Source organism: Dendropsophus ebraccatus, chromosome 14 (assembly GCF_027789765.1).
Source record: "Dendropsophus ebraccatus isolate aDenEbr1 chromosome 14, aDenEbr1.pat, whole genome shotgun sequence".
NCBI classification, from domain to species: Eukaryota; Metazoa; Chordata; class Amphibia; order Anura; family Hylidae; genus Dendropsophus; species Dendropsophus ebraccatus.
Genome location: NC_091467.1, coordinates 76,237,414 through 76,261,899, shown reverse-complemented (window position 1 = coordinate 76,261,899; position 24,486 = coordinate 76,237,414). Strand labels below are relative to the sequence as shown.

The window sequence follows — 24,486 nt, the reverse complement described above, 5'->3', positions numbered from 1 at the left end:
AGGATATAGGAGGTAATGGAGGATATAGGAGGTAACAGCAGAGGATATAGGAGGTAATTGCAGAGGATATAGGAGGTAACAGCAGAGGATATAGGAGGTAACAGCAGAGGATATAGGGGGTAACAGCAGAGGATATAGGAGGTAACAGCAGAGGATATAGGGGGTAACAGCAGAGGATATAGGGGGTAATTGCAGAGGATATAGGAGGTAACAGCAGAGGATATAGGAGGTAATGGAGGATATAGGAGGTAACAGCAGAGGATATAGGAGGTAACAGCAGAGGATATAGGAGGTAATGGAGGATATAGGAGGTAACAGCAGAGGATATAGGAGGTAATTGCAGAGGATATAGGAGGAAATAGAGGATATAGGGGGTAACAGCAGAGGATATAGGAGGTAACAGCAGAGGATATAGGAGGTAACAGCAGAGGATATAGGAGGTAATGGAGGATATAGGAGGTAATAGAGGATATAGGGGGTAACAGCAGAGGATATAGGAGGTAACAGCAGAGGATATAGGAGGTAATGGAGGATATAGGAGGTAACAGCAGAGGATATAGGAGGTAACAGCAGAGGATATAGGAGGTAACAGCAGAGGATATAGGAGGTAATGGAGGATATAGGAGGTAACAGCAGAGGATATAGGAGGTAATGGAGGATATAGGGGGTAACAGCAGAGGATATAGGGGGTAACAGCAGAGGATATAGGAGGTAATTGCAGAGGATATAGGAGGTAACAGCAGACGATATAGGAGGTAACAGCAGAGGATATAGGAGGTAATGGAGGATATAGGAGGTAACAGCAGAGGATATAGGAGGTAACAGCAGAGGATATAGGGGGTAACAGCAGAGGATATAGGAGGTAATAGCAGAGGATATAGGAGGTAACAGCAGACGATATAGGAGGTAACAGCAGAGGATATAGGAGGTAATGGAGGATATAGGAGGTAACAGCAGAGGATATAGGAGGTAACAGCAGAGGATATAGGAGGTAATGGAGGATATAGGAGGTAACAGCAGAGGATATAGGAGGTAACAGCAGAGGATATAGGAGGTAATGGAGGATATAGGAGGTAACAGCAGAGGATATAGGAGGTAACAGCAGAGGATATAGGAGGTAATGGAGGATATAGGAGGTAATAGAGGATATAGGGGGTAACAGCAGAGGATATAGGAGGTAACAGCAGAGGATATAGGAGGTAATGGAGGATATAGGAGGTAATAGAGGATATAGGGGGTAACAGCAGAGGATATAGGAGGTAACAGCAGAGGATATAGGAGGTAATGGAGGATATAGGAGGTAACAGCAGAGGATATAGGAGGTAATTGCAGAGGATATAGGAGGTAACAGCAGACGATATAGGAGGTAACAGCAGAGGATATAGGAGGTAATGGAGGATATAGGAGGTAACAGCAGAGGATATAGGAGGTAACAGCAGAGGATATAGGAGGTAATGGAGGATATAGGAGGTAACAGCAGAGGATATAGGAGGTAACAGCAGAGGATATAGGAGGTAATGGAGGATATAGGAGGTAACAGCAGAGGATATAGGAGGTAACAGCAGAGGATATAGGAGGTAATGGAGGATATAGGAGGTAATAGAGGATATAGGGGGTAACAGCAGAGGATATAGGAGGTAACAGCAGAGGATATAGGAGGTAATGGAGGATATAGGAGGTAATAGAGGATATAGGGGGTAACAGCAGAGGATATAGGAGGTAACAGCAGAGGATATAGGAGGTAATGGAGGATATAGGAGGTAACAGCAGAGGATATAGGAGGTAATGGAGGATATAGGAGGTAACAGCAGAGGATATAGGAGGTAACAGCAGAGGATATAGGAGGTAACAGCAGAGGATATAGGAGGTAATGGAGGATATAGGAGGTAACAGCAGAGGATATAGGAGGTAATGGAGGATATAGGGGGGTAACAGCAGAGGATATAGGGGGTAACAGCAGAGGATATAGGAGGTAATAGCAGAGGATATAGGGGGTAACAGCAGAGGATATAGGAGGTAATGGAGGATATAGGAGGTAACAGCAGAGGATATAGGGGGTAACAGCAGAGGATATAGGAGGTAATTGCAGAGGATATAGGGGGTAACAGCAGAGGATATAGGAGGTAACAGCAGAGGATATAGGAGGTAATTGCAGAGGATATAGGAGGTAACAGCAGACGATATAGGAGGTAACAGCAGAGGATATAGGAGGTAATGGAGGATATAGGAGGTAACAGCAGAGGATATAGGGGGTAACAGCAGAGGATATAGGGGGTAATTGCAGAGGATATAGGAGGTAATAGCAGAGGATATAGGAGGTAACAGCAGAGGATATAGGAGGTAATAGCAGAGGATATAGGAGGTAACAGCAGAGGATATAGGGGGTAACAGCAGAGGATATAGGAGGTAACAGCAGAGGATATAGGGGGTAACAGCAGAGGATATAGGAGGTAACAGCAGAGGATATAGGAGGTAACAGCAGAGGATATAGGAGGTAACAGCAGAGGATATAGGAGGTAACAGCAGAGGATATAGGAGGTAATGGAGGATATAGGAGGTAACAGCAGAGGATATAGGAGGTAATTGCAGAGGATATAGGAGGTAACAGCAGACGATATAGGAGGTAATGGAGGATATAGGAGGTAACAGCAGAGGATATAGGAGGTAATGGAGGATATAGGAGGTAACAGCAGAGGATATAGGGGGTAACAGCAGAGGATATAGGAGTCCTCTGTGTCCTGAACACCAGATACATCTCCCATTACACATCCTCACTATCTCACCGGCTGGTTGGGTAAGCTCCTTCTCCGCCATGAGAACCACCATCCCCGACTCTGAGGCGGCATCTTCTGCTGAGAAATCCGATCAATCGCCCCCTGAGAGAGCAAGGAGATGGATTAATAAGGGAACACATGGTGGATGAGAGCGGTGGATACGGCTACAGTACCTGCGGCAGCATCTGGTTATACACCTGCATGCAGAGGAGGATGGGGGCGGCTGTGGCCCAGTTATAGAACCTGCACAGAGACCAGAAAACAGAGAAGATGACGAGGATGGAGAAGGAACAGTCCAATAGAACAGGGGCTGGGGACCTTGGCTCTCCAGCTTCAGCTTTGGCTGTCCAGGCATGAGGAGAGTTTTGTTACAGCTGGGGGGCCAAGGTTTCCTACCCCCACAATAGAAAGTGCGGAGGAAATGGACCCACTTGTGGCGAATCCGCAGCACCAGTCTCGGGTTGTCGATGAGGGACGGGTTCTGGCTGAAATCTGAGAAGGAAATCTTGTACTTGAGGAACCTGTCTGAATATCAAAGGAGGACAATGTGGATGGAGAATAAAGTAGCTATATCCTGGTGTGTGTGTGTGTGTATGTATATATATATATATATATATATATACACACATATATACCTACCTTCAGGGATGTTCCACGAGTCTGTGAGACCCCCGCACAGTGATATTTCCACAGCAGGTATCGATGCTTCCATCTTATCTTCCATCTTATGGAGAGGTGGAGGTGGGGGATGGGGGTCACTGCAAGAAAGCCACATCTTATCCTTCTGCTTATAACAACATCCCATCAGTGTATAGACCTGGATCCCCGCTCCGGCCGTATGACTGTATTACAGATATATAGGTAATATCCGCCAGGGCACATACACCGCCCATCCGTACTGTCTGAGAATAGGAACAAACAGCACAGATAGAAGACACCAGGCCGAAGACGCAATGGAGCAGTCCTGGCCAACCAGTCATGTCCCAAAGTATGTAAGGATGGCGGCCATGTTACAGCAGTATTACCAATATATGGGGGGGTAGGCAGAGATTAGTTGGCTCCTTCATGCCCAGTCTGTAGGCTTAATGTCAGCCCAGGAGCGGCCATTGCTGGAGTAGGACCATCTCTCGGAGGACACCATGGCGCGGTGGGATGCTGCACTCTCTCTGATCAAATAATGTGCTAAGAACCTCTACATCTTCAGGCCAGGATGTCATGGTGCGGACGCTGGGGGGAGGGGGGGGGGTATGGGCGGTGAGTCCCAACTCCTGCAGCGGTATTGGAGGCTTGTAGTATTATTACTGATCCTGTATCCTTATTGTGAGACTGCACTGACATATCCTATAGTATTACATGGGGCTGCATCCTATAGTATTACATGGGGCTGCATCCTGCATCCTATAGTATTACATGGGGCTCTATGCTGCATCCTATAGTATTACATGGGGCTGTATGCTGTATCCTATAGTATTACATGGGGCTGTATGCTGCATCCTATAGTATTACATGGGGCTGTATGCTGCATCCTATAGTATTACATGGGGCTGTATAGTGTATCCTATAGTATTACATGGGGCTGTATGCTGCATCCTATAGTATTACATGGGGCTGTATAGTGTATCCTATAGTATTACATGGGGCTGTATGCTGCATCCTATAGTATTACATGGGGCTGCATCCTATAGTATTACATGGGGCTGTATGCTGCATCCTATAGTATTACATGGGGCTGTATGCTGCATCCTATAGTATTACATGGGGCTGTATGCTGCATCCTATAGTATTACATGGGGCTGTATGCTGCATCCTATAGTATTACATGGGGCTGTATAGTGTATCCTATAGTATTACATGGGGCTGTATGCTGCCTCCTATGGAGAAGGGATGTTGATGTACAGGCCAATGTGTTGCTGTCGGGCCCATTGACATTAATGGGTGGTATATGTTGTGACTATGTGGAGTCCTGAGTGGATGCGACTCCCGTTTCACTGGTAAAAGCTTTTCCTCTGGATATAACAGTAATGCTAGAACCCTCTGCCTGGAGCTCTTTGGTTCGTCGCTCCTCTGCTATTCCATCAGTCCAGAATTTTCAAGAAGGAATAAACAGAGGAAAGTTATAACACTGAAAAATATCAGGACCCTGTGAGAATCCGGAAGCTGCCGAGTCCTCTCACCTGTTAGGAAAATAAAGCGACACTTCCTGAGAGTCGGGCGACATAACGTCATCAGGATGCAACGGGGAAGGCTCAACGGCCGCATCTGTATAGAAGAAGAATAGTAATAATATTATGATAATGGCCGCATCTGTATAAATAATAATAATAATAATAATAATAATAATAATAATAATAATAATAATGGCCGCATCTGTATATATAATAATAAGCGCATCTGTATATATAATAATAATAGTAATAATAATAATAATAATATTGGGCTCATCTGTATAGAAGAAGAATAGTAATAATAATATAATATAATAATGGCTGCAGCTGTATAGATAATAATAATAATAATAATAATAATAATAATAATAATAATAATATTGGGCTCATCTGTATAGAAGAAGAATAGTAATAATAATATAATATAATAATGGCTGCAGCTGTATAGATAATAATAATAATAATAATAATAATAATAATAATAATATTGGGCTCATCTGTATAGAAGAAGAATAGTAATAATAATATAATATAATAATGGCTGCAGCTGTATAGATAATAATAATAATAATAATAATAATAATAATAATATTGGGCTCATCTGTATAGAAGAAGAATAGTAATAATAATATAATATAATAATGGCTGCAGCTGTATAGATAATAATAATAATAATAATAATAATAATAATATTGGGCTCATCTGTATAGAAGAAGAATAGTAATAATAATATAATATAATAATGGCTGCATCTGTATAGATAATAATAATAATTATAATAATAAGGGTTAGTATTGCTCTGTCAGGATGTGAAACCTTTCCATCAGCGTTACATAGTCAATACGGTTGAAAAAAGACACATGTCCATCAAGTTCAACCAAGGAGGGGATGGATACAGGGAAGGGGGAGGGGTGATAGGTTCTATACATATGCATTTATATTATTTTGGTCTAAGAACCTGTCTAGCCCGGTTTTGAAGCCCTCTACTGTTATTGCTGTGACCAGATCCTGTGGTAGACTGTTCCACAGATTCACAGTTCTCATGGTAAAGAAGGCTTGTCGCCTCCGGAGATTGAACCTTTTTTTCTCCAGGCGGAGGCAGCGCCCCCTTGTCTCTCAGGGTGGAGGCAGCGCCCCCTTGTCTCTCCAGGCGGAGGCAGCGCCCCCTTGTCTCTCCGGGCGGAGGCAGCGCCCCCTTGTCTCTCCAGGCGGAGGCAGCGCCCCCTTGTCTCTCCAGGCGGAGGCAGCGCCCCCTTGTCTCTCTGGGTGGAGGCAGCGCCCCCTTGTCTCTCCAGGCGGAGGCAGCGCCCCCTTGTCTCTCCAGGCGGAGGCAGCGCCCCCTTGTCTCTCTGGGTGGAGGCAGCGCCCCCTTGTCTCTCCAGGCGGAGGCAGCGCCCCCTTGTCTCTCCGGGCGGAGGCAGTGCCCTCTTGTCTCTCCAGGCGGAGGCAGCGCCCCCTTGTCTCTCCAGGCGGAGGCAGTGCCCTCTTGTCTCTCCAGGCGGAGGCAATGCCCTCTTGTCCTTTGAGGGGGTTTTACCTGGAACATCTTTTCCCCATATCTCTTGTAGGGGCCATTTATATATTTAAATAAGTTAATCATATCTCCCCTTAAACGTCTCTTCTCCAGACTAAACAAATGTAATTCTTTTAATCTCTCCTCATAACTAAGATGCTCCATTCCCCTTATTAGTTTAGTTGCCCGTCTTTGTACCCTCTCCAGCTCTAGAACGTCCTTTTTATGAATCGGGTTCCAAAACTGGACGGCATACTCCAGATGAGGCCGCACCAAAGCTTTATAAAGCGTTAATATTATATCCCTGTCCCGAGAGTCCAGGCCTGGTATATACATGACAATATCCTGCTGGCCTTAGAAGCAGCTGACTGACATTGTGCTGTTCTGTAGTCTATTATCTACAAGTCCAGCCAGATCCTTCTCCATCAGCGACTCTCCCAGAGTTACTCCCCCCAGGACATATGATGCATGCGGGTTATTAGTACCCAGGTGCATAACTTTACATTTATCCACATTGAACCTCATTTGCCAAGTGGACGCCCAAACACTCAAGTGTGTCTAAGTCATCCTGTAACATCTGCACATCCTCCATAGACTGTACTGTACTACAAAGCTTGGTGTCATCTGCAAAGATAGAAACATTGCTGTTAATTCCATTCTCAATATCATTAATAAACAAGTTGCTGTATGAAGATTTCTGTTTAAGAGGGACAATGTACATTTGTCACGGTCATAACTTCAGAAACCTTAATGAATATCGGTCACTTCAAATAACTTTTGACATAATCAGACCTCCTCTCATCATGCACCATATCATCAGACCTCCTCTCATCATGCACCATATCATCAGACCTCCTCTCATCATGCACCATATCATCAGACCTCCTCTCATCATGCACCATATCATCAGACCTCCTCTCATCATGCACCATATCATCAGACCTCCTCTCATCATGCACCATATCATCAGACCTCCTCTCATCATGCACCATATCATCAGACCTCCTCTCATCATGCACCATATCATCAGACCTCCTCTCATCATGCACCATATCATCAGACCTCCTCTCATCATGCACCATATCATCAGACCTCCTCTCATCATGCATCATCAGACCTCCTCTCATCATGCACCATATCATCAGACATTGGCTATACCTTGATCAGAATGGGTGTCAGCAGTACGACCCAATGTGATCAATGTCATGTCTGATGACCAACAGCATCTCTAGTTCATTCAAATCCAATGTCTGTTTCCATAATCTGGTGCAGAGGTGCAACGTTTCAACCCTTGGACTTCTTGATACTTGGTTATGTCTAATGACGTCAAAAGTTCTTTGTAGTGACAGTGGCCATTTAAAGATTGCTGCCACTTTGAAGAATTTTGGATAATGACATAGAGGGATGTGAAAAGTCACGCTTTTGTCTGGGTCTTCTGTTTATGTAACTTTTGTCTGGGTTTTCTTTATCGTCTTGGTCTTCTGTAGTGTCTGGGTGCTCTGTATCGTCTTGGTCTTCTGTAGTGTCTGGGTCTTCTTTATCATCTGGGTCTTCTGCACCCTCTCGGTCTTCTGCATCGTCTAGGTCTTCTGCACCCTCTCGGTCTTCTGCACCCTCTCGGTCTTCTGCACCCTCTCGGTCTTCTGCACCGTCTCGGTCTTCTGCACCCTCTCGGTCTTCTGCAGCCTCTCGGTCTTCTGCATCGTCTCGGTCTTCTGCATCGTCTCGGTCTTCTGCACCCTCTCGGCCTTCTGCACCCTCTCGGTCTTCTGCACCCTCTCGGTCTTCTGCATCGTCTCGGTCTTCTGCATCGTCTGGGTCTTCTGCACACTCTCGGTCTTCTGCACACTCTCGGTCTTCTGCACACTCTCGGTCTTCTGCACCCTCTCGGTCTTCTGCACCCTCTCGGTCTTCTGCACCCTCTCGGTCTTCTGCACCCTCTCGGTCTTCTGCACCCTCTCGGTCTTCTGCACCCTCTCGGTCTTCTGCACCCTCTCGGTCTTCTGCACCCTCTCGGTCTTCTGCATCCTCTCGGTCTTCTGCACCCTCTCGGTCTTCTGCATCGTCTCGGTCTTCTGCACCGTCTCGGTCTTCTGCATCCTCTCGGTCTTCTGCATCGTCTCGGTCTTCTGCCTCGTCTCGGTCTTTTGTTTTGTCTTGGGGCCTGGGTGTTTGTTCTTTCCCCAGCTCCCTGCAGATGAGTGAGATGGCCTCCTTATGTAAGTCTATAGGACCCCCTCATAGCATGCACAGGGAGAGAAGTGCTTAGCTGTGCGCTTCCCCTGGCTCCTTCCAATAATGGCTGTCGGTAGTCTGAGCACGTAGACCCCGACTGATGTCCTTGTGACATAATTACAGGTCGCTTAATGTTATTATATTCATGAAAATGTGAGGAGCGGCAATTCCAGAACATTCTTAGTGTTTTAGTTTCCATTGTTCACCATATGGTGTCAATCATTTGTTTTATTCTTTGGACTGTAATAATCTTTTCTTATTCTTTCACAGAAAAAACTCTTCTCAGGGGGAAAAAAAAAGGTTTTATTTTCTGAGGGAAACTTGATCTTTTATATTTTTATTCCCACTAAGGGTCTTTAAAGTTTATAATTTATCAAGATTCCTAATACTTTAGACTTCTACTATACATATACAAAGTGCCTGCCCGGGGGCTTCTGTTAGGCCTCTGACACACTACAACTGTTTTGAGGGGGTAAAAGTGGAAACCCCTCCATCTGTCAAACCACTTAGGGGCCACAGTTGCTATTGACTATGGCCCCTATAGAATTACATTGCCTGTTCGGAGCTCACACAACCACACTGTAGCAGATTCCCCCCACCATATGGTGCATACACTAGGCAGCACATTGGGATCAGGGTGACGGATCTATCAATCATTGTGCAGGTTAAGCCGCCACCTGTGACGGATATATATATCACTTATACATTGCATGGTCTCAGGGCTATACATATACATCACTTATACATGGTCTCAGGGCTATACATATACATCACTCATCGTCTAAGGGTTATAGGATATAGTTAGAAAACAAACACGTCTGCTCTGTATGATGATTCCAGACATCAGCCAAGGATTAAACCGGAAATAAACAACATACTTTAGAGTTAGATCATTTCTCATGCTCTGCTGGTGAAGCATCATCTCTGCAAACCTCCATTCAATAAGGGAAACAAATGCAAACAACCGAAAGGATGATACAGAAGAGACTGTGGTGGATGATACAGAAGAGACTGTGGTGGATGATACAGAAGAGACTGTGGTGGATGATACAGAAGAGACTGTGGTGGATGATACAGAAGAGACTGTGGTGGATGATACAGAAGAGACTGTGGTGGATGATACAGAAGAGACTGTGGTGGATGATACAGAAGAGACTGTGGTGGATGATACAGAAGAGACTGTGGTGGATGATACAGAAGAGACTGTGGTGGATGATACAGAAGAGACTGTGGTATCTGCCTGGCTGAACACCAACCTGTATGACATGGAGGCGTGGATGCTTCCCCAGACTCTGGGAGACTCTGGTCAGCATTAAAGTCTTCTGTTGGATCTGGTAGCCTGGGATCTGGAAGCTCAGGGTCTGGTAGCCCGGAATCTAGTAGCCCGGGATCTGGAAGCTCAGGATCTGGTAGCCCGGGATCTGGAAGCTCAGGATGTGGTAGCCTGGGATCTGGAAGCTGAGGATCTGGAAGCTCAGGATCTGGTAGCCCAGGATGTGGTAGCCTGGGATCTGGAAGCTGAGGATCTGGAAGCTCAGGATCTGGTAGCCCAGGATCTGGAAGCTCAGGATCTGGTAGCCCAGGATGTGGTAGCCTGGGATCTGGAAGCTGAGGATCTGGTAGCCCAGAATGTGGTAGCCTGGGATCTGGTAGCTCGGGATCTGGTGGAGTGAATTCAAGTACCTCAAGCTCCCTTGTCGGACTGGGTGGGAGAGACTGAGACATTTGAGGAACTAAATCCGGCCGAGAAACCTGAAAGAAAAAGATTATTTGAATATTGGGAACTAGGACGACCTTAAATGTATAGCTATAAGGAAACAATGTGGTGTTCTCCTCACCTGCGGCAGTCTTCCCCAGTCCCATTCTATGCAGCTCTCGGAGCGAGGTGTGCCAGGTGTCCTCACTTCTAGCTCTGAGTCACTTTTAGGGGAGGGTGAACGGCTATTAATAAAAGGAAAAGTAAAAAATCTGTCACATGGCAATAGTACCTGCCATATTGTACCTGGACCCCTGCCATATTGTACCTGGGTACCTGCCATATTGTACCCGGACACCTGCCATATTGTACCTGGGTACCTGCCATATTGTACCCGGACACCTGCCATATTGTACCTAGACACCTGCCATATTGTACCTAGACACCTGCCATATTGTACCTGGGTACCTGCCATACTGTACCCGGACCCCTGCCATATTGTACCTGGACCCCTGCCATACTGTACTTGGACACCTGCCATATTATACCTGGGTACCTGATATACTGTACCTGGACCCCTGCCATACTGTACCTGAGTACCTGCCATATTGTACTTGGACACCTGCATTATTGTACCTGGGCACCTGCTATACTGTACCTGGAGACCTGCCATATTGTACCTGGGTACCTGATATACTGTACCCGGACCCCTGCCATATTGTACCTGGGTACCTGATATACTGTACCTGGACCCCTGCCATATTGTACCTGGGTACCTGATATACTGTACCCGGACCCCTGCCATATTGTACCTGGGTACCTGATATACTGTACCTGGACCCCTGCCATATTGTACCTGGGTACCTGATATACTGTACCCAGACCCCTGCCATATTGTACCTGGGTACCTGATATACTGTACCTGGAGACCTGCCATATTGTACCTGGGTACCTGATATACTGTACCCGGACCCCTGCCATATTGTACCTGGGTACCTGATATACTGTACCTGGACCCCTGCCATATTGTACCTGGGTACCTGATATACTGTACCTGGACACCTGCCATATTGTACCTGGGTACCTGATATACTGTACATGGACACCTGCCATATTGTACCTGGGTACCTGATATACTGTACCTGGACACCTGCCATATTGTACCTGGGTACCTGATATACTGTACATGGACACCTGCCATATTGTACCTGGGTACCTGATATACTGTACTCGGACCCCTGCCATATTGTACCTGGGTACCTGATATACTGTACCTGGACCCCTGCCATATTGTACCTGGGTACCTGCCATATTGTACCCGGACCCCTGCCATATTGTACCTCGACACCTGCCATATTGTACCTAGACACCTGCCATATTGTGCCTAGACACCTGCCATATTGTACCTGGGTACCTGCCATACTGTACCTGAGTACCTGCCATATTGTACTTGGACACCTGCATTATTGTACCTGGGCACCTGCTATACTGTACCTGGAGACCTGCCATATTGTACCTGGGTACCTGATATACTGTACCCGGACCCCTGCCATATTGTACCTGGGTACCTGATATACTGTACTCGGACCCCTGCCATATTGTACCTGGGTACCTGATATACTGTACCCGGACCCCTGCCATATTGTACCTGGGTACCTGATATACTGTACCTGGACCCCTGCCATATTGTACCTGGGTACCTGATATACTGTACCTGGACACCTGCCATATTGTACCTGGGTACCTGATATACTGTACATGGACACCTGCCATATTGTACCTGGGTACCTGATATACTGTACCCGGACCCCTGCCATATTGTACCTGGGTACCTGATATACTGTACTCGGACCCCTGCCATATTGTACCTGGGTACCTGATATACTGTACCTGGACCCCTGCCATATTGTACCTGGGTACCTGCCATATTGTACCCGGACCCCTGCCATATTGTACCTCGACACCTGCCATATTGTACCTAGACACCTGCCATATTGTACCTAGACACCTGCCATATTGTACCTGGGTACCTGCCATACTGTACCCGGACCCCTGCCATATTGTACCTGGACCCCTGCCATTCTGTACCCGGACACCTGCCATACTGTACCCGGACACCTGCCATACTGTACCCCGACACCTGCCATACTGTACCCGGACACCTGCCATACTGTACCCGGGCACCTGCCATACTGTACCCGGGCACCTGCCATACTGTACCCGGGCACCTGCCATACTGTACCCCAACATCGGCTGTCAGAAGTAGCTTGATGGTTGCTCATTACCTGTTCCTGTTCCAATACTCACACACGTTTGGCAAATTTACAATCATGTCGGCCGCTGAAAAGTTTGGCCAACTACATTCTATGGATGTATGACTATGGATAATGTATCTGCCTACACCTTATAATAATCCCACCGGAGGGTTAAGCATCTCTAAGGAGTATGGTGGCTTCCTGACTCTCCACCAACCACAGTGTGAATGGTTTTCAGCCCCCAACCCTGTTGTTCTCGTAGGGATAAGTTGGCCCCAGAGCAGTCTGTATGCAGAGAACCCTTCCTATAGGGAACACAAGCACGTTCAGCTATAGTGAGCGAGACGTTCAGGAAAGGGAACTGTAATGGAACGTGTGCGGACACTTATAGCTTGGATCATAGGATATCACAGATCCATATATTATATCCATCCATATGATTCATACAACCCCACTGATATATATAGCGTATCACCTTGAGGAGCACTGCAAGAGGTCTTCTTCATCCGGGCTGAGGAGATCCTTAGAGAGGAAGGTGTCATCATGGATCTCAGAGAAAGAGAAGTATATGGAGTCACTAGATCCAACGAGACAGAGAAGACGTGAGGATGGTCACATACAGCTGGACGTTACCATAGAAACACTAAGAAAAAACGGCCAAATACTCAACAATCAAGAACTATGGAATCACAAGTCCACTTCAAGATCAAGACATGTGGTTTTTCTTCCAGGAGTGTCCTGGAGGCTCGCTATAACAGGAGAGGCCTGGAGGCTCGCTATAACAGGAGAGAGGGCAGGAGGCTCGCTATAACAGGAGAGGCCTGGAGGCTCGCTATAACAGGAGAGAGGGCTGGAGGCTCGCTATAACAGGAGAGAGGGCTGGAGGCTCGCTATAACAGGAGAGAGGGCTGGAGGCTCGCTATAACAGGAGAGAGGGCTGGAGGCTCGCTATAACAGGAGAGGCATGGAGGCTCGCTATAACAGGAGAGAGGCCTGGAGGCTCGCTATAACAGGAGAGAGGGCTGGAGGCTCGCTATAACAGGAGAGGCCTGGAGGCTCGCTATAACAGGAGAGAGGCCTGGAGGCTCGCTATAACAGGAGAGAGGCCTGGAGGCTCACTATAACAGGAGAGAGGCCTGGAGGCTCGCTATAACAGGAGAGGCCTGGAGGCTCGCTATAACAGGAGAGTGGGCTGGAGGCTCGCTATAACAGGAGAGGCCTGGAGGCTCGCTATAACAGGAGAGAAGGCTGGAGGCTCGCTATAACAAGAGAGAGGGCTGGAGGCTCGCTATAACAGGAGAGAGGCCTGGAGGCTCGCTATAACAGGAGAGAGGGCTGGAGGCTCGCTATAACAGGAGAGAGGCCTGGAGGCTCGCTATAACAGGAGAGAGGGCTGGAGGCTCGCTATAACAGGAGAGAGGGCTGGAGGCTCGCTATAACAGGAGAGGCCTGGAGGCTCGCTATAACAGGAGAGAGGGCAGGAGGCTCGCTATAACAGGAGAGGCCTGGAGGCTCGCTATAACAGGAGAGAGGGCTGGAGGCTCGCTATAACAGGAGAGAGGGCTGGAGGCTCGCTATAACAGGAGAGAGGGCTGGAGGCTCGCTATAACAGGAGAGAGGGCTGGAGGCTCGCTATAACAGGAGAGGCCTGGAGGCTCGCTATAACAGGAGAGAGGGCTGGAGGCTCGCTATAACAGGAGAGAGGGCTGGAGGCTCGCTATAACAGGAGAGGCCTGGAGGCTCGCTATAACAGGAGAGAGGGCTGGAGGCTCGCTATAACAGGAGAGGCCTGGAGGCTCGCTATAACAGGAGAGGCCTGGAGGCTCGCTATAACAGGAGAGAGGCCTGGAGGCTCGCTATAACAGGAGAGAGGCCTGGAGGCTCGCTATAACAGGAGAGAGGCCTGGAGGCTCGCTATAACAGGAGAGAGGGCTGGAGGCTCGCTATAACAGGAGAGGGCTGGAGGCTCGCTATAACAGGAGAGAGGGCTGGAGGCTCGCTATAACAGGAGAGAGGCCTGGAGGCTCGCTATAACAGGAGTGTCCTGGAGGCTCGCTATAACAGGAGTGTCCTGGAGGCTCGCTATAACAGGAGTGTCCTGGAGGCTCGCTATAACAGGAGTGTCCTGGAGGCTCGCTATAACAGGAGTGTCCTGGAGGCTCGCTATAACAGGAGTGTCCTGGAGGCTCGCTATAACAGGAGTGGGCTGGAGGCTCGCTATAACAGGAGTGGGCTGGAGGCTCGCTATAACAGGAGAGAGGCCTGGAGGCTCGCTATAACAGGAGAGAGGGCTGGAGGCTCGCTATAACAGGAGAGGCATGGAGGCTCGCTATAACAGGAGAGAGGCCTGGAGGCTCGCTATAACAGGAGAGGACTGGAGGCTCGCTATAACAGGAGTGGGCTGGAGGCTCGCTATAACAGGAGTGTCCTGGAGGCTCGCTATAACAGGAGTGGGCTGGAGGCTCGCTATAACAGGAGTGGGCTGGAGGCTCGCTATAACAGGAGTGGGCTGGAGGCTCGCTATAACAGGAGAGAGGCCTGGAGGCTCGCTATAACAGGAGAGAGGCCTGGAGGCTCGCTATAACAGGAGAGGACTGGAGGCTCGCTATAACAGGAGTGGGCTGGAGGCTCGCTATAACAGGAGAGAGGCCTGGAGGCTCGCTATAACAGGAGAGAGGGCTGGAGGCTCGCTATAACAGGAGAGGCATGGAGGCTCGCTATAACAGGAGAGAGGCCTGGAGGCTCGCTATAACAGGAGAGAGGGCTGGAGGCTCGCTATAACAGGAGAGGACTGGAGGCTCGCTATAACAGGAGAGAGGGCTGGAGGCTCGCTATAACAGGAGAGAGGGCTGGAGGCTCGCTATAACAGGAGAGAGGCCTGGAGGCTCGCTATAACAGGAGAGGACTGGAGGCTCGCTATAACAGGAGAGAGGCCTGGAGGCTCGCTATAACAGGAGAGAGGCCTGGAGGCTCGCTATAACAGGAGAGAGGGCTGGAGGCTCGCTATAACAGGAGAGGCATGGAGGCTCGCTATAACAGGAGAGGGCTGGAGGCTCGCTATAACAGGAGAGAGGCCTGGAGGCTCGCTATAACAGGAGAGGCCTGGAGGCTCGCTATAACAGGAGAGGACTGGAGGCTCGCTATAACAGGAGAGAGGGCTGGAGGCTCGCTATAACAGGAGAGAGGGCTGGAGGCTCGCTATAACAGGAGAGGGCTGGAGGCTCGCTATAACAGGAGAGAGGGCTGGAGGCTCGCTATAACAGGAGAGAGGCCTGGAGGCTCGCTATAACAGGAGAGGCCTGGAGGCTCGCTATAACAGGAGAGAGGGCTGGAGGCTCGCTATAACAGGAGAGAGGCCTGGAGGCTCGCTATAACAGGAGAGGCCTGGAGGCTCGCTATAACAGGAGAGAGGGCTGGAGGCTCGCTATAACAGGAGAGGGCTGGAGGCTCGCTATAACAGGAGAGGCCCGGAGGCTCGCTATAACAGGAGAGGCCTGGAGGCTCGCTATAACAATGCTCGGTGGTAGTCCATAGTGGTAGTGCCTCTACATGTGGATCAGTCCCACTAGGCCGTCCGCGCAGGTATCACTCACCAGGTAGGCAGCATGGTGTCTTCGGATTTGTTCGCAGCGTCCGTTCGGTTCGCCATTACTCTCTTGCTCCAGTTTTTCCTTCTAGTGGGGGTATCAGTAAAAGGAGAATGGAAAGCTGGAGAAGGTTCCGGAAATTCATCACTGACATAAAGGGAGGCGGTGGCCTGAGGCAGGTGAGGAGAAACCACGGAGAAAGCGGGCTCCTAAAATAAGGAGAATAAAGGGACATTACACACACTCAGCAGTCCCAGTATATAGGGTCCTTATAAGAAGGCCTAGCAGCCTATAGACAGATCAGGGAACCTGCCGCCCCCCAGCTAATGCAAAACTACAACTCCCATCATGTCTGGAGAGCCAAAGCTTGATGGGAATTGTAGTTCTGCAACAGCTGGAGGGCGGCAGGTTCCCCATCCCTGGTAACGTCATGTGTTTGTTATACAGACTGCTGTTTACTGATCCTAAGTGATATGTGGTTAGTGAATATGTGCCCCACTATATAGGGTGCCAGCAGTCACACGTACAGTATATCCATAGAGAAGTCCTTCTGCTGACTCTATACCGCTTCTCCGAAAATAAGCCCCACCCCGAAAATATGCCCTACCGTAAAAAGGCTCTATCCAAATATAAGCCCCACCCCAAAAATAAGCCCTACCCATAAAATAACCCCTACCCTGAAAATAAGCCTGACCCCTAAAATAAACCCCACCACGAAAATAAGCGGCACCCCAAAAATAAGCCTGACCCAAAAAATAAGCCTGACCCCAAACATAAGCCCGACCCTGGAAATAAGCCCGACCCAAAAAATAAGTGTGACCCCGAAAATTAGCCCCACCGTGAAAACAAGCGCTACCCAAAAATAAGCCTGACTCCGAAAATAAGTCCCACCCCGAAACAAGCCATACCCCAACAATAAGCCCCACCCAGAAAATAAGCCGCACCCCAAAAATAAGCCTGACCCCGAAAATAAACCCCACCTCAAAAATAGGCCCAACCCCAAAAATAAACCCCACCTCAAAAATAGGCCCGACCCCAAAAATAAGCCCTACCGTAAAAAAAAGGCTCTATCCAAATATAAGCCCGACCCTGGAAATAAGCCTGACCTCTAAAATAAGCCCTACCCCGATAATAAGCCCCACCCTGAAAATAAGCCCCACCCTGAAAATAAGCTGTACTCAAAAATAAGCCCTACTCCGAAAATAAACCAGTCCCCGAAAATAAGCCCTACCCTGAAAATAAGCCCTACCCCAAAAATAACAATACTTTTCAGAGAAAAAAATAATATAAGACCCGGTCTTATTTAGGGAGAAACACGATGGATGAAGATGATGATGATGGTGATGCTGTTTCACCATCACTACACAGTGTGGGAAACACGTCTGTCCCAAAGTGAGGTCAGGAAGCAAAGTCTATCCTATACTTCCCTCCTCCTCCTCCTCCTCCTGGATGAAGAACGCTTCTCCGTTGTCTCCAAGTCTCATCGGTAAATCTACCGGCTCTCCATTGACTTCTATGTCCACCTGCACAAATAGAAGAGATTAGAGGTCACACCAATTGGGGTTAGAAAAACAGTTTGACATAAGATTGACTGAGCTCCTATAATGCTGGGGGACGTTGTATGGGATCGATGTACCGTAACTCGATATATCGGCCATAACTCCGGATCGGCACAAGTTAGGCAAGGTACTATATACACACAGTAAAAGGAAAGCACCATGTTAAAGGGAACCTGTCACCTACACAATGCTATCTAATCTATCAGCATGATGTTATAGAGCAGGGAGAGCCGAGCAGATTGATATATATCTTTATGGGAAAAGATTCAGGAGAACTTAACTAAAATCCCTGATCATTCTGTGATAAGGAGTCCAGTAGGCGGAGTCACTTAATGGATTGGACTCTTTAGCCTGGAAACAGAGATTTCAAGCAATAAATTACAAGTTATCCTGAATCTTTTCCCATAAAGATGTATATCAATCCGCTCAGCTCCTCCTGCCCTATAACATGATGCCGATAGATTAGGAAGCATTTTCATGGTGATGGGTTCCCTTTAAGTATACAGTCCAGTCTGCAGCCATCATGTTATAGAGCAGGAGGAGCTGAGGAGACTGATATATAGGGTTATGGGGAAAGTCTTAGAATAATGTGTCATTTATTCATATACATATCTTCTCATTTTAAGTGATTGACACCTTTCTGTCTGTTCAAACATGTAAGAAGATTGTCAGCCGCCCACTGGACTCCTAAGGCCTGAAATCTTTATATCAGTCTGCTCAGCTTCTCCTGCTCCATATGGCTGGGGCCACACACAGAGCCATATATTGTATATGTATATATACTGGTATTATTGTGTATATACTATATATATAACTGATATATATACACCAGTATTATTGTGTATATATACTATATATCTCCCTCACCTTCCAAAGTAGATCCGCCTGGGGCTTACATCAGGGGACAGGACTGTGGGGGTAATCTCTCCATAGCTGTAACCCCTCTCTCCCTGTACAGAGAGTTTCCCATCCTCTCCATTACGGGACAGTAACCTATAATATCACATATTCTGCTGTTTCTGAATGTTTCATCTCTTCTACATGTTATTCAGAATAAAAATCAGTATATTTACGGGGTGGAACCAATTGTCTGCATTTCTATGATTTCTTATGGGATAATGTGCTTTGGTGTAAGAGTAGATTTGGATTACAAGCGCCGTCCCGGAATGAATTATGCTCCTAATCCAAGGCACCACTGTATCTTTATTATTGTGTATATTATATATATATATATATATATATATATATATATATATATATATATATATATATCCCCTTCACTTACAGTCATCTCAGTTGATCGCAGAATTCCAAGTTTCCCAAACCGCACATGGAAAGGTGAAGACCGAAAGGATCCATCAGGTTGTCGGACCACGACCACATCGATAGAGCCGGACAAGGTGGCTGGATTGACGCCCTTATAGAGGTCTCGTACGCGGCCCAGGACGGAGCCCGCCAGCTGCCCCACATAGTTCATTGTCTGTAAACTGGAGAACAGAAGAGTCAGTTCCAGGCAGATGATTTACGAAACATTTATCATATATAATGCACTGCTTATTGCCATGGCAACCAAAAATAACGTGTCACTTTAAAGGGGTCAATATGGATGAAAACATAAAAAAACAGCGCCACCCCTGTCATTAGGCTGTGTGCGGTAATACAATAGGGCTTCATTCTCTTCAATGGCTGAGCTGCAGTACCACACACAAACTAAGAACTAGGGTGGCGCTAAAGAAAGCGGCCATGTCTTCCTGATCCTAGGTAACCCCTTTAGATACATGGACACTGCTTCTCCTGTACAGGATATACGACCATCGTCATCACTGTATATAGATTATATTATATCCATTCATCTCTCTATATAACATCACAGCCAAACTCACAGGAAGTGTATGTAATATAGATCACCGGGATGGGCGCCAGCCTCGTGGATAGCAACCAGGAGCCCCTAGCAACCAGCACCAGAGGAGCAGGGGCCCCTAGCAACCAGCACCAGAGGAGCAGGGGCCCCTAGCAACCAGCACCAGAGGAGCAGGGGCCCCTAGCAACCAGCACCAGAGGAGCAGGAGCACCTAGCAACCATCACCAGAGGAGCAGGAGCCCCTAGCAACCAGCACCAGAGGAGCAGGAGCCCCTAGCAACCAGCACCAGAGGAGCAGGAGCCCCTAGCAACCAATCAGTTTTCAGTCTTTATTTTATTAAGTTCAGGTTGGAAAGTTAAAGCAGCAATCTGATTGGCTCCCTTGGACCTGCCTTAATACCTATAGATCAAATGTAGAGAAATGGGCCACGCTGCAAAGCTTATTTACAGTAACATTTGTAGACGACACTGTCCGTACACATCGTACCTCACATACATGACATGAGCAGTATATGGAAATTATTTCTACGGTCAGGAAACACCGAAACACTATACTATATGTTACATGACATGAGCGGTATACATTATATTAGCATTATACCTGACATGAGCGGTATACCTGACATGAGCTGTAGACGTGACATGAGCGGTATACCTGACATGAGCGGTAGACGTGACATGAGCTGTATGAGTGGTATACGTGACATGAGTGGTATATGTAATATGAGCAGTATATGTAACATGAGCGGTATACGTGACATGAGCTGTATGAGCGGTATACGTGACATGAGGGGTAGACGTGACATGAGCCGAATACGTGACATGGGCGGTATATGTGACATGAGCAGTATGAGCGGTATACGTGACATGAGTGGTATATGTAACATGAGCAGTATATGTAACATGAGCGGTATACGTGACATGAGCTGTATGAGTGGTATACGTGACATGAGCTGTATGAGCGGTATACGTGACATGAGTGGTATACGTGACATGAGCAGTATATGTAACATAAGCGTATATGTAACATAAGCGGTATACGTGACATGAGCTGTATACGTGACATGAGTGGTATACGTGACATGAGCAGTATATGTAACATAAGCGGTATACGTGACATGAGCTGTATACGTGACAGGAGCAGTATTTGTAACATGAGCAGTATATGTAACATGAGCGGTATACGCGACATGAGCGATATATGTAACATGAGCAGTATATGTAACATGAGCGGTATATGTAACATGAGGAGTATATACGGTATACGTGACATGAGTGGTATACGTGACATGAGTAGTATATGTAACATAAGCATATATGTAACATGAGTGGTATACGTGACATGAGCTGTATGAGCGGTATACGTGACATGAGCTGTATGAGTGGTATACGTGACATGAGCTGTATGAGCGGTATACGTGACATGAGCTGTATGAGCGGTATACGTGACATGAGCTGTATGAGCGGTATACGTGACATGAGCTGTATGAGCGGTATACGTGACATGAGCTGTATGAGCGGTATACGTGACATGAGCTGTATGAGCGGTATACGTGACATGAGCTGTATGAGCGGTATACGTGACATGAGCTGTATGAGCGGTATACGTGACATGAGCTGTATGAGTGGTATACGTGACATGAGCTGTATGAGTGGTATACGTGACATGAGCTGTATGAGCGGTATACGTGACATGAGCTGTATGAGCGGTATACGTGACATGAGCTGTATGAGCGGTATACGTGACATGAGCTGTATGAGTGGTATACGTGACATGAGCTGTATGAGCGGTATACGTGACATGAGCTGTATGAGCGGTATACGTGACATGAGCTGTATACGTGACATGAGTGGTATATGTAACATGAGCAGTATATGTAACATGAGCGGTATACGTGACATGAGCAGTATGAGCGGTATACCTGACTCTATAGCATCAGCTGAGCAGTCAGAATACACACCATCCGGGCTCCGACACAGGACGGGCAGCAGCGGCAGCGCAGAGATGGCAGTAAGTGATACATAATGAGCCCTGATTTGTAAAGCGCAGAAGGCTGTAAAATAAACATCATTTCCTCATCTGCCGCCATACAATATATACATTGTGAGAGGAGAAAACCAGCGGCACTCAGGGACCCCACCAACCCAGAGGGTAGAAACATACAGAGAGCGGGCCGAGCGGCTGGACGTACACTGAGCTGTGCACAGGCCGGAGATCAACCGGGAATCATAGCTTATATATTCATCTATTATCTATATGTCCTATATACAGTATCTAGCTGGTACACACTACTATATGCTGTATATACAGCTGTATAATACCGTCACTACTATATGCTGTATACAGCTGTATAATACCATCACTACTATATGCTGTATACAGCTGTATAATACCATCACTACTATATGCTGTATATACAGCTGTATTACACCGTCACTACTCTATGCTGTATAAGCTGGGTTCACACTATGTATATTTGATGCTGTATTTGTGAGGCTGTATAGCAACCAAAACCAGGAGTGGATTGAAAACACAGAAAGGCTATGTTCACATAATGTTGTAATTGAGTGGATGGCCGTCATTTAATGGCAAATTTTTGCTGTTATTTTAAAACAACGGCTGTGGTATTGAAATAATGGCAGTTATTTACCGTTATATGACGGCCATCCACTCAATTTCAACATTGTGTGAACAGATCCTTTCTGTGTTTTCAATCCACTCCTGGTTTTGGTTGCTATGAGGACCTGACTTGAGGACCAAATACTGCCTGAAGTATACAGTGTGTGAACCCAGCTTTTAAGTAAAGCTGTATAATACCATCACTACTATATGCTGTATATAGCTGTATAATACCATCACTACTATATGCTGTATAATACCGTAACTACTATATGCTGTATACAGCTGTATTATACCGTCACTACTATATGCTGTATATAGCTGTATAATACCGTAACTACTATATGCTGTATGAAGCTGTATACTACTATCACTACTATATAGCTTTATAATACTGTCACTACTATATGCTGTATATATAGCTGTATAATACCGTCACTACACTGTATATAGCTGTATAATACTGTCACTACTATATGCTGTATATATCTGTATAATACCGTCACTACTATATGCTGTATATATAGCTGTATAATACTATCACTACTATATAGCTGTATAATACCATCACTACTATATGCTGTATATAGCTGTATAATACTGTCACTACTGTATATAGATTTATAATACCGTCACTACACTGTATATAGCTGTATAATACCATCACTACACTGTATATAGCTGTATAATACGGTCTCTATGCTGGATCTGTAGGAGAACTGCTCAGTAACCAATAATATAAGGCATGTATACTATGTGGGTTATTATACTCCACGCGGTAATATATAAGACAGTGGAGCCTGACAACACTCTCTATAAGCGGACAAGTAGAGAGACGGCAAGAGACAGACCCAAGAGACCGTATCCTATGCAGCCTATGCTACAGTGAAGGACGGGGCCACCTGCTGGCAGACACAGCACATGACAGTGTCACAGTCTCCATATACTGTATCTCTCCATATATACTCAGAGGAATACAACAAATGATCCAGCAAACTTGATAGTAAAAATCCAGTCCCATTTATTGCACACAACACCTGGTGGTACAGACGGACATCAGCAACGGACGTTATCTGTGCTGGGGGCTGATGTCCGTCTGTACCACCAGGTGTTGTGTGCAATAAATGGGACTGGATTTTTACTATCAAGTTTGCTGGATCATTAGTTGTATTCTATTGAAGTTCGCTTTCCATTGGAGGGGATCCGTGCAAGCCGATTGATTTGCAGCAATAGAGGTGAGCTGGCTACTTTTTTCTTCTACTGTATATACTCAGCTATAATGCCAGACATTCTGCTCTATGTTCCCTATATCACTGGCTCTATGATCCAGGGAGACGGAGATCTGACGGTCAGGTGCCGCACAGCTGGACCGCCGCCCAGACCCCCACCCATCAATAACAACATTCTGAAATGATAGTAAAGCTTTAAAGGGATTGTTCACAAATCAACTAGTGTCAGGAAGTTATAGAGATTTGTATTTACTTCTATTTAACAATCTCCAGTTTTCCAGTACTTCTCAGCTGCTGTATGTCCTGCAGGAAGTGGTCCGACAAAGTGCTCAGCTGGATGAAATATGCAGTTAGATATTCTCTACTACTACTTTCTGCAGAAGACGCAAAACTATGTATGAGCTGTTCTCTCCGTCTCTGCTGTGAACTCCCTCCCACCTCCCTTCTGAGACGATCCCTGGCCGGCTGTCTCTGCACTCTGTGATGCCGGGAGGGTTCATCTGAAGTCAAGTTGCTGGTGACCTCACTGTGATTAACCTTTCCTCCTATGATACATTAGTAGTTAATTATTTTTAAAGGGTTTATGTCAGACTCGGTAGGCAGAAACAGTACGAGACAGTGAGCCCTGAAGCTAGACCCACCCTCTGACCCTACCTACTTGCCGCAAACGACCCTAAGCAGTCGCGGAAAACCACGGTGCCAATCCCTATACTGATGTAAGTGAAATACAAAATGCAGACAGACGAACAAACACAATAGAGCGGAGTCAAACGGGCCAAGTCAGCAACACACGGGCAGCGAAGTACAAAATCAGGAAGATAGCGGATAGTCGGTAACAGGCAGTAGGTCAGGTAACAGAGTAACAACAGCGGGTAGATAGGACAGGGTACGCAGGACAGAGATAAGGGGAGCTGGGACTAGATTACTCTATTAGCCAGCAGGGAAGTGAGCAACTGGCTTCTTTTAACCAGGATCAGAGCTTAGGTCCGGCA

The 24,486-nt window shown here is 46.8% G+C and overlaps 1 protein-coding gene across 9 annotated transcripts in view; it reads right to left on the bottom strand.

Moving 5' to 3' along the window:
• Positions 1-24,486, bottom strand: part of LOC138772521 (phosphatidate phosphatase LPIN3-like) — a 123,093-nt gene that overhangs the window by 13,877 nt on the left and 84,730 nt on the right. For 2 of the 9 annotated variants that reach the window (XM_069952970.1, XM_069952969.1), the window contains 11 exons: positions 19,070-19,271; positions 17,655-17,748; positions 16,232-16,436; positions 13,114-13,215; positions 10,526-10,628; positions 9,944-10,439; positions 4,949-5,033; positions 3,414-3,532; positions 3,206-3,299; positions 2,948-3,017; positions 2,784-2,876 (listed from right to left, as the gene is read on the bottom strand). In XM_069952970.1, the coding sequence (XP_069809071.1) occupies positions 2,784-2,876; positions 2,948-3,017; positions 3,206-3,299; positions 3,414-3,532; positions 4,949-5,033; positions 9,944-10,439; positions 10,526-10,628; positions 13,114-13,215; positions 16,232-16,436; positions 17,655-17,748; positions 19,070-19,261 (1,653 nt within the window). In that variant the 5' untranslated portion in view covers positions 19,262-19,271. Of the gene's footprint in view, positions 1-2,783; positions 2,877-2,947; positions 3,018-3,205; positions 3,300-3,413; positions 3,533-4,948; positions 5,034-9,943; positions 10,440-10,525; positions 10,629-13,113; positions 13,216-16,231; positions 16,437-17,654; positions 17,749-19,069; positions 19,272-19,667; positions 19,945-20,246; positions 20,319-21,567; positions 21,633-24,486 lie in introns of those variants that run through there. The other 7 variants (XM_069952974.1, XM_069952972.1, XM_069952973.1 and 4 more) reach the window with 7 other exon arrangements.